The following is an 18,742-nucleotide window of genomic DNA, read 5'->3' as shown; positions in this document are numbered from 1 at the left end:
TTTTTATGAAAGTGGAATATTCCTTTAAACATCTTAATTTAACCAAGGCCTGGTCTTGGCTTTAGCTAAGGTTTGAAACCATGCCTAAAATACTCTAGTGTGTATGAACTGAACCAGTCTACAATACATGGGCTTTTAAAGTCTTATACTGGGACACAAATATTTAGGGAAGTCTATGAACAGCAGGCTTGTGCACAATTCAGAATTTCAGAATTGGCCTCCATTCAATTCATGAATTGGAATTTGAATTGAATTGACTCCGCCCTACAGGAAGTTGAATTTGAATTGGAATTGGAATGACAGGAAGTGGAATTAAATTCATGGCAATTCAAAGAAATTCCACAGTCACACAACAGAAAGAATCTCACATACATTCAGTGTTAGGAAAGTTACTTTGGAAAATTGTTTGCCAACCATTTTAAATACTTGGTAAAATTAAAGCATTCTGAGAAATGAAGTCATGTTACATCGTGTTCCATAAAATTACAATTGCAAAAAAATCAAACTTAATTATTTGTTATGTGACTAGAGTTTTTAAAATTAATTGCTAGGGGAAAACATTTCCTGTTAATATAATCTGTACAAACGAATATATTTATAGAATATGTAAGGCAAACATATATGACATATACTGAAAGCTTCATTTTTAACACTTCACTTACTGTATAATATGTATAAGAATTTCTTTGAATTTCCATTGAATTGCAATTCCGCTTCCCTTAATTCAAACTCGAATTGTAATTCCACATCCTGTTTTTGACATAAATTCAAATTCAATTCAAATTCAAGAATTGAATTGGAATTTAGGAGTCATTCTCAATTCAATTCTGAATTCTGCACAAGCCTGATGTCTAGTGTACCTCAGCGGATGATGTGAAATAAACTCTTACTGTTACAGATATAGTTATTGCTTAAACTACTTATTTGCCTGTAAGAAAATGATTAAGCAGAATATACGCATACATTTTGTCAAGTTTTCATCAATTAAGAGAAAACATTTCCCTGCCAATGACGCTTTCCTGACGAGTTTTTACGGTAATCTGTAATTCCACTAGTATCCACTAGATATCCCAATTTATAAAAAAAACTGAAGCAAAAACATATTTTACAAATTTTAAACTCTGTGTATGTTTCGATAATCGTTCTGAACCTATGCAATTATTTCAGATTTTGGCTCAAAATTTGGTATTAAACTTATTATTTACAAATGAAGAATGATTTTTTTCCCCATTTTGTTTGTTTGTTTGAAATGAGAGGATTTGTTCTTTTATTTGATATATTTGTTTATTCATTTATAAAAAAAAAAGCTGACGGGAAATCAGTTAAACAATTGTGAAAAGAGCTATATAAATAAAATTGGATTGAATATATATATATATATATATATATATATATATATATATATATATATATATATATATATATATATATATATATATATATATATATATATATATATATATATATATATATATATATATATATATATATATATAGTTACGGCAACTGAGAGAAAAGGCTAACTACTAAAGCTAACCATACAAAACCTAGGCGCCTGATGTGACTTTGACTCAGAGCCCAAAGATTCACAACTGACAGGCCAATGCATGATTTATACATAAAGTCTCTGCCCATGAAAGTTGGCATCTATCCGTCTCATTGCAAAGTTTTCACAGCTTCAGTAAGTACATTTTTTTTTTTTGATGTACTCAATAATTACAGTTTTTAAGAAGCATAGACGTCTTAGGAAGCAAAATGTGTTTATGCATTTGAAGCGTGGCTTTATTGCTTCAAAGTATTCTAGCAGTCATGGAAACATTCATAAGCTTCCCATCTCCTAATCTCAGTACAACGGCTCGTCTGTGTTTCACCAATCATTGTTATTAGCAAAGCATCTTGTATTGGTTTGATCCTCTTGAATCGCAGACCGGATTTGAGGCTTAAGATAATGAAAAGGATGCTAATAGCAGCTAATCTGATCTACTGGGAATAAACAGGAAAATCATGGAGAGGTCTTGGGCAACGGAGACGGAGATTATTACTATTGTCAACTCTTTCACACTCATACGCTTAAGCCTTTATCTGGCTCTTACTTGCGCTATGTTCGTGTGCCAGAAATAGTGCGTACGTGCCTCACAAATGTTGTCTTCGTGGTGTGCGGTTGATAGTCTTACGTGAAAAACACTAATCCGGGGACTTGGGAAGGGAATGTGAAATCGACCCCAACACCCTGGGGTCAATCCTCTGGATAAAGGGACCATCAGGAACCGATAGGAAAAGCAAAATAGAAAACATCCCATAAACTGACCCCATAAGGGTGAGGAAAACAAAAACCATTTCCAAAGAAGGGCTTTTGTCCACGGTGATAGAGGCTGCCCGGGGTGAGCTGCGGAGAGTATTATCCATGGTGTCTATCAAGGGACAGCAGTAAGTCCAGTGTTATTTTCAGACTGTGCTGGTGGTTAGTTTGGCCCTGGAGGGAGAAACTTGCTCATACTGGAGTTTATGTAGCATGACTGTCCTAAATGAAGCTGCCGAGCGTTGTGGGTCGGCCAATTAATCTGTGGATTGTACTCATTTCCAGCTGCATGAACGCCTTCCTGTCAGCAGCACCTGAGTTTATGGGTGTAGGAAAACCACGTCCAAGGTTTTGCTTCGCTTACTAACTCTACCTGCGCCAACACACTATGGTTCTGGAAGGGTCTGATGTGGTCCAGACAGGGTTCTGGTTTCTCTTTGCTTTTAACTAAAGCTAAAAAGACAATCGTCTGCGTTGTCTCCTCTTACTTCTCCACTGACCTTCAGCATCTACGCTCAAACAAACAACGACCTCGGGTTAATTTACAGCAGCAGGACATCAACACAGATAAAGTTACATAGGGATGCAGATTATCCTTGACCAGAAAAGCATTCGTTCTGACCCCTGAATTTAAAGTCAGCCCTAAATACACTTCTGAGAATAGGTGCCTGTTTACCGCCGGCACTACTGTGTCCTACAGTAAAGTCTTATTTTTACACATGTGAAATACACTCACCTAAAGGATTATTAGGAACACCTGTTCAATTTCTCATTAATGCAATGGTGTAATGGTGTGGGGGATGTTTTCTTGGCACACTTTAGGCCAATTAGTGCCAATTGGGAATCGTTTAAATGCCACGGCCTACCTGAGCATTGTTTCTGACCATGTCCATCCCTTTATGACAACCATGTACTCATCCTCTGATGGCTACTTCCAGCAGGATAATGCACCATGTCACAAAGCTCAAATCATTTCAAATTGGTTTCTTATACATGACAATGAGTTCACTTTACTAAAATGGCCCCCACAGTCACCAGATCTCAACCCAATAGAGCATCTTTGGGATGTGGTGGAATGGGAGCTTCGTGCCCTGGATGTGCATCCCACACATCTCCATCAACTGCAAGATGCTATCCTATCAATATGGGCCAACATTTCTAAAGAATACTTTCAGCACGTTGTTGAATCAATGTCATGTAGAACTAAGGCAGTTCTAAAGGCAAAAGGGGGTCAAACACAGTATTAGTATGGTGTTCCTAATAATCCTTTAGGTGAGTGTATAAGATCACTGCAAAAATGATTTCCTTAATCTGTATTTTTGTCATTTTCACAGAAAAATTATCTAAACATACCTAAAACATATACCTAGTGAAAAATGCATAATATGTTACAGTATTTATAGTAAGATAATGTTTTAAATCAACTTTATTTTTCTTACCCCGCTGGCAAATCAAATCATTTTCTACTTACTTTAAGCATAAATCAAACTAAATATATTATTTAAGATATTCTATTATAGATGAATGAGGTTTATGCTGAAAACAAGAAAGTGATATGAATGAACCCCAAACACTTCAGTAAATAAAAACTTCAATTTGTGCTACATTAAAAAAACGTCATTCATGATTTGCAATAATACCGTATATTATATACTACATATTTCATAATTTCCCATTTTCTGTGCTTTCTTTTCTTCTTTCATGTGAAGGTGCTTGCAACAGTGTAATAAAGTGTAATAAATCTGAATTGAATGACGGTTGTTGATGGAAATGTGCTATTATTTTTCCACACGATTAAATATGCATTTCCCGAGATAATATATAAAGCAATATAAATGTACATGTGCTAAAAAATAAACCAAACTATATTTGCATTAGAGGTCTTCTCGGGTCCAAAGAAATGTACCCAACCCAAAATAACCCGACGTGCATAAATCGTGCATAAGAAAGACCCGACCTGAGACAAAACCAAGAAAATGAAACTGACCCAAGCCTATAACAATTTTTTAACCCGAATGTAAACGGCACCGATGTGCGTGCAATCGGCATCCCCGCACCTATCAGTCAGACAAAAAGAAACCCCATTGGTCCGCTGCTTCATTTATTTTCCTTTGTTATCTGACGGCGACACCAAGGTCACCGCAAAAATGTGCATTCAAAACTGATTGACAGGTCTGTCTTGACGAAAATGAACCTATCGCCAGCAACATCATGTCGAAAGCTTTATTATCAGAAGTACTCAGGGAACCTTAAAGGAATCTGTCTTTTTCTCAAAAGCACTGCTTTCCATCATCTTGCATCATCGTATTTAGATACTTCTTCTGCATTTATGTTTTGTGGAGTAGCTCATCTCCCCATAGTCCCATTACACATCTCTGAAGACCAGCAGAAGATCTGGATCAGCAGCCCTCCAGTTTCTGTAACTCCTCTGTCTTTGCTTTCATTATTCACTCGTCTCACTTTGGTGACTGCTAGCATCACTTAGATGGGACGCTGAGAGCCGTGCTCGCCTATGAGACCATAAATGCTTGGATTAGAGACAGCAGTTTTGTCCATAGATTTACTGGAAGAGATTTGTCTGGTACTGAAGGACTTGATGCGGTTAGGAGACGAATCGACCCTGGGACTATACTGTAAGATAACACCATAGTATTTTACCACACTTCCCACACTTCATAAATATAGGCTTATCTTATCTTACACTGTACCTTATTCTTAAACAGCCAAATACACTGCAAGATAACTAAAGTTTTGCAAGGATGCAGCACAGGTGTCTTAGCTTGGGTGTGCTATTAACAGGTGTCGAAAAGGACGTACCACCTGTAGTAGAAATTCAAAATCATATCAGGATATTAACATATAAATATTGAGTGATTCTTGTGTTACATAAAGCTGCCGGTAAAAATGCATTTCGATAAATGTAAAAACTGCTAAATCTAACCCTAATACATATTTTTAGGATGCTAAAATACTTTCATAAGGCTGTCAAAAGACTTTGTAACTAACATAGCTGTCAGAAACGGGCATTAACACTTCTCATAACACCTATTAGCCAATTGCCAAAACCTTGAAATGGACAAGTATATCATTGCTGTCCAAGACATTAGCGTTTGCTATAAACACATTATGAAGATTTGTGTTTCTTGACTGCCTCTGAAAGGGGATAACCTGAAACTGATGTTAACAGCAAATGTAAATAGGGCTTCAATTCATCAAAGACAGAAATAAAAACACACAAACACACTCACTAAATCCCTAGCAGTACACAGGAGCTGAAATTGGGGACCGTTTTAGTAGTACCAACCCCTAGCTCCAACACTGACTGTAGGATTATGGGAAATGTAGTAGCATAGTAAATGAGGTTTATGCCCTTCATCAGACAATGAAGACAGGGTGCTGTGTGTTTTGTGCCTCACTGCAGCAGCTGTGATAAATGAAGCTATCCACTCATTGTGTACTGATAACCTGAACGCTCGTTTCCCACCGCAGTATTGCAGCTCAGTCAGAAACAAACACCATTCCCTCGCTCTAGCAAACTTCACAGCTTCTGATAACAAACACCATTACCTTATTTTAACAAACTCGACAGGATTTGATAACAAACACCATTACCTTATTTTAACAAACTCCACAGGATCTGATAACAAACACTATTACTTTATTTTAACAAACTCCTCAGGATCTGATAACAAACACCATTACCAACTTTAAAAAAAACTCCACAGGATCTGATAACAAACACCATTACCAACTTTTAACAAACTCCACAGGATCTGATAACAAACACCATTACCAACTTTTAACAAACTCTACAAGATCTGATAACAAACACCATTACCAACTTTTAACAAACTCCACAGCGTCTGATCACAAACACCATTACCTTATTTTAACAAACTCCACAGGATCTGATAACAAACACTATTACTTTATTTTAACAAACTCCACAGCATCTGATAACAAACACCATTATCTCATTTTAACAAACTCCCCAGCGTCTGATAACAAACACCATTATCTCATTTTAACAAACTCCACAGTGTCTGATAACAAACACCATTATCTCATTTTAACAAACTCCACAGCATCTAATAAGAAACACCATTATCTCATTTTAACAAACTCCACAGCATCTGATAGCAAACACTATTACCTTGTTCTTACAAACTCCCCAGCGTTTGATAACAAACACCATTCCCTTGTTCTTACAAACTCCCCAGCGTCTGATAACAAACACCATTATCTCATTTTAACAAACACCACAGCATCTGATAACAAACACCCCTATCTCATTTTAACAAACCCCACAGCGTTTGATAACAAACACCATTATATCATTTTAACAAACTCGACAGCGTCTGATAACAAACACCATTATATAATTTTAACAAACTCGACAGCGTCTGATAACAAACACCATTATCTCATTTTAACAAACTCCCGAGCCTCTGATAACACCATTATCTCATTTTAACAAACTCCCCAGCGTCTGATAACAAACACCATTATCTCATTTTAACAAACTCCACAGCGTCTAATAACAAACACCATTATCTAATTTTAACAAACTCCCCAGCATCTGATAACAAACACCATTATCTAATTTTAACAAACTCCACAGCGTCTGATAGCAAACACTATTACCTTGTTCTTACAAACTCCCCAGCATCTGATAACAAACACCATTATCTAATTTTAACAAACTCCACAGCATCTGATAGTAAACACCATCATCTCATTTTAACAAACCCCACAGCGTCTAATAACAAACACCATTATCTAATTTTAACAAACTCCACAGCGTCTAATAACAAACACCATTATCTAATTTTAACAAACTCCCCAGCATCTGATAACAAACACCATTATCTAATTTTAACAAACTCCACAGCGTCTGATAGCAAACACTATTACCTTGTTCTTACAAACTCCCCAGCGTCTGATAACAAACACCATTATCTCATTTTAACAAACCCACAGCGTCTGATAACACCATTATCTCATTTTAACAAACTCCCCGGCGTCTGATAACAAACACCATTATCTCATTTTAACAAACTCCACAGCGTCTAATAACAAACACCATTATCTAATTTTAACAAACTCCCCAGCGTCTGATAACAAAACACCATTATCTAATTTTAACAAACTCCACAGCGTCTGATAGCAAACACTATTACCTTGTTCTTACAAACTCCCCAGCATCTGATAACAAACACCATTATCTAATTTTAACAAACTCCACAGCATCTGATAGTAAACACCATCATCTCATTTTAACAAACCCCACAGCGTCTAATAACAAACACCATTATCTAATTTTAACAAACTCCACAGCGTCTAATAACAAACACCATTATCTAATTTTAACAAACTCCCCAGCATCTGATAACAAACACCATTATCTAATTTTAACAAACTCCACAGCGTCTGATAGCAAACACTATTACCTTGTTCTTACAAACTCCCCAGCGTCTGATAACAAACACCATTATCTCATTTTAACAAACCCACAGCGTCTGATAACACCATTATCTCATTTTAACAAACTCCCCGGCGTCTGATAACAAACACCATTATCTCATTTTAACAAACTCCACAGCGTCTAATAACAAACACCATTATCTAATTTTAACAAACTCCCCAGCGTCTGATAACAAAACACCATTATCTAATTTTAACAAACTCCACAGCGTCTGATAGCAAACACTATTACCTTGTTCTTACAAACTCCCCAGCATCTGATAACAAACACCATTAGCTCTGTTTAGCAAACATCACAACAGTTTGAAAAGCATGCCAATGACTTAGCGCTTACACTATCATTATTTAACCAGTAACCAGTAAGAGCAAACATCGGTGTCTGACAGAAAGAAAGCATCATTACTCCTTACAACACAAACATCATTAAATGGTTTTAAGAAAACAGTGCAACATACGCTTTCAAATGATGTGATGTATATCTAGGCTGAAATGCATTTCAACTCATTACCTCTAAACACAACTACCATACCATAAATTACAATAAAGTGACAAGGGCAGTTGAATTTCAATGACTTTGGCAAAATAATAGTTGAAGAGAACAGAAAGAAATGAGAAAAAGAGAAACCCACAAAAAACCTCCAAAGAGATCTCTTTATCTCAATGTTTCAGAAGTTTCTCCTGAATAAAACCCAACTTACTTTTATTGTTTTTCTCACTGTATCACGGATAAAATCATCTAGTAAATGTCTAAATGTAAACGTCATCTGTCTAAGCAACATCTCATCTGAGCACACAGTTACAAAGATACTAAAGTCTGCAATTAAAAGCAAGAGAAATTATTATAAACCTGAAGACCTTAAACATTTCTTAATAAATTCTTATAAGACCAAATGAGCTGAGATATACACATGCTATTTTTATTTCTTTAAAATAAATTTAGGAAAAACATCTAAGACAAAGCTGATTTATATACTGTAGAGGATAAATTAATAAAAAATTACAAGACATAAAACATAAGCAAAAAAAACAACAAAAAACATTTCCTTTGGAGAGACAGACACTACTGGGTCAGCACAAAAGCTCTAGAAGATGTTTCTGAAGTTCTGTGGAACATCTCAAGAGGTTTGTCTTGTTTTGGCACAACGTCAGTTTCATAAGTCATGAAAGATCTTGGGTTCTGTCTTGGAATTAAAGACGAGCGACTGAAGTTTAAAGTCCTGCAGACAAATCTTTCTTTCAGGAAACATCTGTGAGTTGGTAGTCTTTTATCACCTTAATTACACTCATCCTCACTTAATATTAAAAGAGTTTTCTAGATCTCTACTTAATTTGCTGTTTATGATATAAATAACAACACAACAAATGACACTTCAGTTTAGACCAGCACAAAAGCATTGACATACTGACATTTTGTGCAACAACCTATGGCCTAACAACTACTGTAGGTCTACACAACCTGGCAACCATATGATGAAAACCAGTCTAGCATAAAGGATGTGATTTTAACTAGTGATGGGCGATTTTGAAGCATTGCTTCATGAATCCTCAAAACATTTACAAATCTTTTGTTTTGAAATCAAAGCTTGTTTCAAACTGCCCAAGTCAAGTGATTTTAAAAAATGAGACTTATTTCCTCATACTAGTTTTGAAAGTTTCGAAATCTGATGGTTCACCACTAGGGGGAGTTGATCACAATTGACCCGTGTGTCTAATATGGTTGGTTGAACTAAAAATAGGTCAGTTTTATTATGCAAATTTATAAAACATTCATCCTTCTGACTGATAACATTTTGTTTATATACAGATTTTATGACAAAGATCTGCACAATTAAAAGGGGGGTTAAAGTGGTAATGATCCGTTTGCCCTAAATAAAACTAAAATCACAGAATACCCTTTTACTTAATAGCTTTAAGTTAAGTGAAATACTTTATTTTTACTCAAAACATATTTTTAGGAAAATCTTGCAATTATTATGTAAAAAGTGTCAAATGTTTCGACCAGTGATCTCCAACATGGTGCCCACGGAGAGTCTGTGAGTTGCTAGGCTACATACCTGCATACAAATAGGAAGTGATGCTTATGAAACAAGAACTTAACAACATAAAAGTCCCACATTACAAATCTTTACAACAGTGTTATGAAAATGCTGTCAGTAAAGCACAGTTGTTTATTAGACAAATAGTGCAGAAAGTACATTCATTACAAAACAAATGATATAAAATGCCTAACATTGTTAATTTACAGCAGGGTTTTTTTACCCCTTTGTCCTACATTATTTATTTGAGGTACCCTCAGAGTTTTTAGGTAAATATTTCAATAATTTAATAGCACATTTGCATGTTTAATATCAAAAACATTTTTTTAAATACTTTTTTCATCCGTATTTTACATAATAATTGTCCTTTTCATTTATTAGTATATTACACCTAGCCTAGAGTTGCGCAATGGTCACATGACATGCAGATTAAACAAGTAAAATATATATTTTGTTAGTGTTTTATTTAGATTTTTTACATTTTGAAAGAATTAATTTACATTTTATGATGTAATTGTAATTAATAATTTTTCATCAACTCACAAACCCTCTTACCATGCCATTCCCCCAGTTTGGAAAACCCTGATTTGCAACCATGATTATACAAAATAAACACTATCACATGGTTACTATAAACTGCTTTTTTATTAGATTTTGTGTAACAATTACTATATACTGATATATATATATATATATATATATATATATATATATATATATATATATATATATATATATATATATATATATATATATATATTTCTTTAGTGGTAATAATATTCACATTATGATATAATATTTATAACATTTATCTAGCTACACACAGCTACACACAGGTTCTACATGTTTATGGGTTTTAGGCTATAAATCGTTTTAGGATGAATGGGATATTTAAGGATTTCGACTAGCGTCACATTCTCATCTGTGCACCTATAGAGCTGAAGCAGTGATTTATTACATCTGTACTGAATGATTATTCTGTACAGCTCTCATTACTGTCACCTACTGCAGTTATTGTTGTTATTGTTCAATCACATCATTTATCTCTGCAATGAAACTCAACACTTTTCCTCTGACTAATGAAACCCCCACTGATAAATCGGTGATTTTACAACAAAGAACAAAAAACAAGGCTGGTAGCAATTTAAATATATGGCAAAAACAATAAATAATGAAGCACACGTTTTTATCCTTCACTAATTTTAATTACAGTGGTAAACTCATTACTGAATTATTCTTAAAAAAAAGATTACTCGATAATAGGGCTGCACAAATCATCGAAAAACTAATCAAAATTACAATTACGGGTAAAACAATTACATAATCGCCAAACGCCTTAATTACAGCTGCCCATTTGTGCCATGTCTGTGTGTTTCACTAGTACAGTATGTTTGAGAACCAAATACTAGGGGTGTAACAATACATGGATATGGACGTCATGTCAAAGAATGAGGACACGGAGGATTAGTCAAAATAAAGGTAACTCATATCGATATTTAATGTGTGGCACCGAGGCATCGTATCGTTAGAAATTTAATAGATGCATTGATGCCATACATACTGTAAAATATTGATATGATTTACCTTTATTTTGGCTTATCCTCCGTGTCCTCATTCCTTGATGTAACGTCCATCTACGCATTTCCGCCAAAGCGTACATTTTCATTTATTTTCATGTGTCAGCAAGTGAATGCAATGCAGCAACAAAGCGGTTGTAGCAGCGAAAACACAGAAAAAGAGCCAGAAGACGTTGTGTCTACTATCAGACGCAAATCATGGGTTTGAAAATTTGTATTTGGAAAATGGGATTGGACAAACAAAACCGGTAACACTTTATTATGATGTTCATTAGTTAACATTAGTTAACTATATTAGTTAACATGAACTAATGATGAACTGCACTTGTGCAGCATTTATTAATCTTTATTAATGTTAATTTCAACAATTACTAATACTTTATTAAAATTTGGTTAACGTTAGTTAATGCACCGTGAACTAACATGAACAAACAATAAACAGCTTTATTTCTATTAACTAACATCAACAAAGATGAATAAATACTGTAACAAATGTATTGCTCATGGTTTGTTCATGTTTGTTAATACATTAACTAATGTTAACTAATGAACATTATAATAAAGTGTTACCACAAAACCTTTGCCAGCACCAGCTGAAACACTAAAGACTTGGATTGTTGCCATCATAACCTTGATTTTATGTGTCATTTTTTCCTCATTATTTATTTTTCTTTATTTTAAAAGTGTATTTTATATTTAAATATAAATATTTTTATACTTTTATATTTTATATAAAAGTGTATTTTTATATATTTTTTAGTTTGTCGTTGTAAATGTCCCAGTTGGGTCAGAGATTGTGTCTTTTTTGCGTCGAAGAAACGTTTGATGTATCAGCAAATACCGCATCGCTGGCGGAGATAATCAATATGGTATCGTATCGCAATGTGCTGTTTGATTTACAGCCCTACCAAATACAGTGTTGAATCAGAGATTTTAAAATTGATAAGTTGATGTGAGCTTTAGCCTTTTGTTTTGGATTTGTTATTTACATTTCATTATTTAGTTTTGGATATTTAGAATGTACCATGCAGCAGCTTCACGGAGAGTTATAAAACATTTCAAAACTTAAATGTAAAATCTATTAATCAGCAATAATAATCGCAATTACAATATCATGGTGAATACACGATAATATTGCAATAATAGTAAAATTATAGATTTTGTTTTTAATCACTATAAATTAGAAACAGCAGAAAGGCCTACTATATTTGAGTAATGATGAGAATGGTCATGTTTTGCATTAGCGAGGAGACTTTGTGAGGTTATCGTAAAATGTATTTTAGTTTGATTGACAGATTAGATGAACACACCCCTCACAAATGTTCATTTATAAGTCCGTATTAAAATGAATTCACTTGTGAATATTCTTCCCGTGGGAAGTGACCGAGAGTAAAACTGTAAGATATCTTCACAGACACTGGCTGCCTCCTCTGTGTCTTTGAAATCTGGCCCGTGTGCCCACTCACAGCTGTCTCTGGAGTCTTACGGTGGGCTGCAGGAACTGGGTTTGTGAATCTGCTTATCACTGCTGTAGTGGCTGAAACTATGAGACGAGGATGAAACGGATGGACTCGTAAACACAGACGCTTGAGTCATGCCGGTGGCACGAAAAATGCTGGAGCACGACTAGATACCAACCATCCATATCTCTTACTTCAAAACTCAATTCATATATGAATGTTTACATGCAACCAAATAATCTGTTTGTAAACGTATTGATGGCTCAAATGAAAAGCCTTTATGTACACACCATAATCAATATGATTGAGGCCGATCAGATGCAAATTTTGATCATATTTAAAGGGGTGGTGTAGTCCAATCTGTAATCTGATCAAAAAGTTGTAACTCATGGTATTTTCTCAAACAGATGCAAAATACCTTGTGCACAAGCGCAGAAGAACTGTGCTTAAATTCATGTCTTATATTTACCGCTTATTTAAGGCAATGGCAACATGCATTATTAGTTTTAAAAGGGTTCCCACGGGTCTTTGAAATCCTTGAAAGAATCTGGGGGGAAATTTCAAGGCCCTGGGAAGTTTTTGAAAATATACATACATAGATACAGGTCATTGAAAGTGCTTGAATCTATTTTATGCAAGAAGTTTTCTGGAAAAATCCATATTATTCCCTGTGTAGTGTAGGATAATATCATAAAAATTCTAGACTTTTTAATCACACGTGCTAAACTGTTCACTTTAAATGCTTATATCTTCTGTATGCAAATGATGATTCATACCAAAATGCTTTTTTGCATAGTTGTGTTTGACACATGAAAACGTCTCGGGTTACGTATGTAGCTGTTGTTCACTGAGAAGGGAACGAGACGCTGCGTCTCTCTTGCCATACTTCCTGTGTCCCTGTAACGCTGTCTTCGGCAATATTTCAGATAGTGATATACTCCCTGGCTCCCGTGTCACCCTGTCTTTGTCGTTAAGCCTCATCATTGGTTGAATTTGATATACACATTCAGATGCATGATGCTGAAAACGTCTTAAGAACAACTTTCTCCAACTCAACTTTGACTTTGTACATTTATCCAGAGATAAAGCGTGAACTCGATGAGAGATGCTGTGCGCTGCATTGCCAAGTCCTCTGCTTTTGGCAGGGATTCATATCTGGGCTACTGTTTAAACTGATTCAGTGAGTTATTTGTTTTCTGCATGTTAAAGATGAAAGGATATTGTTGAGTTATTAGTATTTAGGCTATTAATAGTCATTGGGATCCTTTTGGGCTATTTTTGGGTGTCCATTGGGCTGGTTTTGATACGTGAATCTGGCAACCCTGGCTGTGCACTTGCGCAGACGTTTGGATCGGATTATAGAGAATGTACATGTAAACAAACATTTTAATCAGTAATGAAGTAAATGATAACAGATTTTGGGAGATTACAGTACATTTATTACAACATCTACAGTAGCAATTAAAAGATCAGCAAACTTTATCTGAAGAACTGTCTCTATCTTAATAAAAGTTGGGTAAGTTATTTGCAAATGTAAACTTTTTCAAGTATTTTATGTAAATGTAAAATCTATTCCGATTCAACAGCCCATTAAAATCTGTTCATGTCCATTTTAGTACTTATACTGATGAGATAAAAGCATACATGCAGCATTGAATATCATAAAAGTAATCCATCTATTCAGCTCGGAGGACACAGTGTTTAAATATATTTTCTAAGTGCTCTGATACAGCTTTGTTTTTTAATAACTACAGTATGTCTATGAAGCTGTACTTCTCTCTACTTAATAATCAAACAATAAAGCAATTTTTATATTATTAAACTCAGATGTAGTGATAGACCGATATATCGGCCGGCCGATATATCGGGCCGATATTTGCGAGTTTTATGTGTATCGGCATCGGCTGGTATGTGGCTGCTGTGTTCGCCGTTTTTTTCCGGCATTATTTACAGACAGAGTGCTGAAAGCCACAAGCTCTTGCAGGTCATGTGACTAAAAGCAACCAACCTTTCCATGACAACTTCGAAAGCTCGGCCTAACAACTGATCATAGCTGGACAAAGCGAGTTTTTATTTCTCATCTCTCTATATATTTGTAGTAGTAAAGTGCTAGAAATTAATATCCTTTCATATGCTGATAGTTCCTCGTCATTTTAGAGAGTGCAGTTCATGGTTCCATAGCACCCTCAGCAGTTTTTACTATTTGTTAAATACAATTTTTTTAAGTTCAATACATGTTGCTTTTATTAAATTGAGACTTGTAGCATTTGCAACATGATCTCACAAAGTTCCGTGGCATGGTCACGGAGTTTTGTGCTCATTTTTCCGTGACGTTCTCACGGATCTCCGCATTTTTCCGTCAACCCTAAACTGAAGCGAAAATGGTAAGAAAATAGGACAAAACAGTTGAGTAACCAATCCGTGAGAATGCCACGGAAAAAGACAGTCCATAGCAGGGCCACGGAAAAATGCGGAGATCCGTGAGAATGCAACGGAACAATTAGCACAAAATTCTGTGACTATGCCACGGAAATTCGTGAGATCAGGTTGAGCATTTGGCATCATCGTGTCATTTTTATGATGTAAATTGAGTGAGTAAAAGCAGTATCGGCTCCAAATATCAGCTCAAGAAAATCGGCAGCCTGTATCGGTCATCGGCTAAGGCTGATGAAACAAAAATCGGTATCGGCACTTAAAAATCCATATCGGTCGATCCCTACTCAGATGTAGGTTTTCTTGTATGTTAGTAATTGCAAAAACCAAACCTACATCAATTCATTTATTAATATTGCTTTTTATGACAAACATCAATATTGTTATTGATGTTCATTGAGTTTGTTTAAATCTCTAACTTCTGTTTGTAAGTTGTTTTGTATCGTTTGAAGTCTGAGGGCTGATACCTAAAATCATGTGGGTTGTTGAGGAGATATCTTGGAAATCTCATTTGTGTTTTGCCTGACATACAATTACAAAGTTTGAATAAATTTCATAGACCTACAGTGAACAAAGGACTGAGCCCTACAGTATATCTAGAGACAAGAATATGACTGACCCCATAAAGTGAGCTCTTGACCAAGAAGACAAGCACCCAAAGATTTACATTAAGCAAAAAATCTTACACTACAGCATAGCAACCCACCTTGGCAACCACCAAAAATTCCTTCTTGCATACTGTATATTTTCGCTGTACCGCTTTTGTTTTCCCCTCACGTAAAGGGCAATAAACAGGGATTACTTACTAATCTTTATTTATCTATGTGTATGTATGAGTCTACCACATGCGGTTTATACAAGCACGACTATTACTCTGACTGTCTCCCGCTTTGCTTTGCATTTTTTCCCAGTCCCCAGCGAGCAGGTTGTGCATGCATCTCTGCGGAGATGTTCTTCAGACGTATACCCTCCACACGGCACGCCACATAAATCTTTTAATACGGTACTCCCACCACTGAGATTCCTCCTCACAACTCAAAGAAATCTCTTAATTATGGCACTTAACATAGCACACGATAGCTGCAGTCGACGCCGCAGAGCGCATAATTCACTGCGCCGAGAGCCCAGACCTCAAAAACAGCGTAAAGACGGAATGAAGATGGAAGGTTTTTATACCCGTGACACTCGCTAAGAAGGACTCTTGAGAAACCCCTTTAGCAAACAGTTTCTACACTAAAATAAAATGAAATAAAACAGAATTTGGAGAGCTTCAATGTCCACATTCAACATGCAGTGCAGAAATTAAGAGTAACAAGACTTCAAGTTAAATATCTTACAGTGTCTTATCTGAACTTGTGCATAAACATTCTTATATATGAAAATATGCACATGTTGTGTTCTCTGCTCTGGGACACTTTATTAATGCCAACTCTTTAGTGCACTAAAGCAGATTTTACACACACTTGCAGAAATCTTTAGAAGCTGTATTAATGAGGACATCTCACGGTCAAAGTAGTTTTCATATTATAATAATGTTTAAACCTGTTGGATTGGATTTTAAGCAAAACATATGAACCTTTCAAAAAGTGAGGATGACATTAAATGCCTGAACATGCTCCATTATATTTTTAGAGATGTTTATAGTCCAACACACCGATTTATCCATCAATGTGAGGACTTTCTGCTTCTTGTATATATGCATTTGGCAGATGCCTTAATCCGAACGCAATTTACAGCATGCACTGCTAACATAACCCTTCATTAATTTAGCAACCAGAACACAAGCCTACTTTTATATTTAGCTAAACCTTTGGCTGGCAAATGTAAGCAAAACCTACATCCACACAAGGAGAAATGTGTAAATAAATCACACAATGTAATGTAATGTTGATTTGAATTCTGGCCTTTTCCCATTATTCACAAATGGAAAGACCGCCATAGATCATAACAAGCACTTCACAGCTTAAACGCACGCGTCAACTGATTTATTCCGACCTTCTACATTAAGGCAGGACATAACATGTTTGTAATGGGATTAATGGACTACTAAAAACAAAATACTGCACTATTCTATATGGTTCTGGTTTGATCAGCATTGTACATTGTGTAATTATTAACACACCTACATTGAACACAGAAACACCATTACTACTAAAACAAAAATCCCTCTCATTGCATCTTCTCACAGATATGCTGAACTTACTTCTATGGTAGAACCCAGAAGGTTGGTTAACAAAACAAAACAGAACAGAACAGGACCCAGTGAGACTGGACCAGGACTTTGGTCCTCTACTCCCACCTGTCGTTCTGGCACAGAAACTAGTCTCGACGCAACAAAACTACTGAGTTATGATCCGCGTTTTAACGCGCGTACTGATAGCGGATTATAACCAAAGCGCATAAGATTTCGCGTTTTGATTGTCGCATTGCAACTCTCGTGCACCGTTACTTTGATCTACATGAGCTCTGTCATGAGAGACCAGAAATAAATAAATAAATGAAATTATCTGCACCATAAATAAACGCGAATAAATTTCATCTCAGAGCGCGCACCAGGCAGGCGCGTGTCAAGATTTTATATGCGCCGTTTGCACTTTACAGACGTTGTTAAACATTATAGCGCACGAATCCGTCAAGTTGCGCGGACAAAACGAATTAAACAGGCGCAGAACAAGGCGATGTAAAACTGTGAACTGAGAGCAAAGGAATGCAGGGGTGTTGGTTACCTAACAAAAACTGATTAAACACACGCATACATTTATAAAAGTCTCTAATGATCGCACAGTCCATGTTTAAAACACATGCCAAGCGCTGAGAGACGCAGATCTTATCGATAACAGTCAGCATCAGCCTCTCAGAAACCGCGCGGTTTACATCAGTCATGATGTTTCAAGCATCAGTAAAGAGTAAATTTGGGTAAACCTCTAAATGCCATATCTCTCCTCTCACAAGTCAACAGTAAACAGTGCTGACACATATTTATTCTCATCACAGTCTCAACTGTTCTCCTCCATCTCATCAATAAAGCACCCAAACGAGGATCGAGGCATTGAGCGCGTGGAGATGTTAAATTGTTTTACCTTGAGTGCCGCACACCAGCAATCCGAGCAGACAGGTGAGCATCATCATCATCATCTTCATCAGGTAACAGATGACAGATAGATAGACAGACCGACTCTCGTGCTGCGAGATGAAACCTCAGTGAGCCGAATGAAAGTAGCGAATCTCTCTCTTTCTCAAAGTCTCTCTCTCTCTCTCTCTCTCGCTCTCACTCTCGCACACACACACACACACACACACACACACACACACACACACACACACACACACACACACACACACACACACACACACACACACACACACACACACACACACACACACACTCACACACACACAAACTCACTCAAATCAGTTTTTTAAAGTACCTTTATTGGCATGATTGTGTTTAGT

General features: G+C 36.0%; 1 protein-coding gene across 2 annotated transcripts in view; it reads right to left on the bottom strand.

Moving 5' to 3' along the window:
* Positions 1–18,529, bottom strand: part of LOC129445116 (neural cell adhesion molecule 2) — a 205,048-nt gene extending 186,519 nt beyond the window's left edge. For both annotated transcript variants that reach the window (XM_073866293.1, XM_073866294.1), the window contains exon 1: positions 18,370–18,529. In XM_073866293.1, coding sequence (XP_073722394.1) covers positions 18,370–18,430 — 61 coding nt within the window. In that variant the 5' untranslated portion in view covers positions 18,431–18,529. The remainder of the gene's footprint in view (positions 1–18,369) is intronic.
* Positions 18,530–18,742: the final 213 nt, after the last annotated feature.

This window comes from Misgurnus anguillicaudatus, chromosome 3 (genome assembly GCF_027580225.2).
Source record: "Misgurnus anguillicaudatus chromosome 3, ASM2758022v2, whole genome shotgun sequence".
Taxonomy (NCBI): Eukaryota; Metazoa; Chordata; class Actinopteri; order Cypriniformes; family Cobitidae; genus Misgurnus; species Misgurnus anguillicaudatus.
Note: the sequence above shows the minus strand (reverse complement) of the source record. Positions and strands in the feature narration are given on the sequence as shown.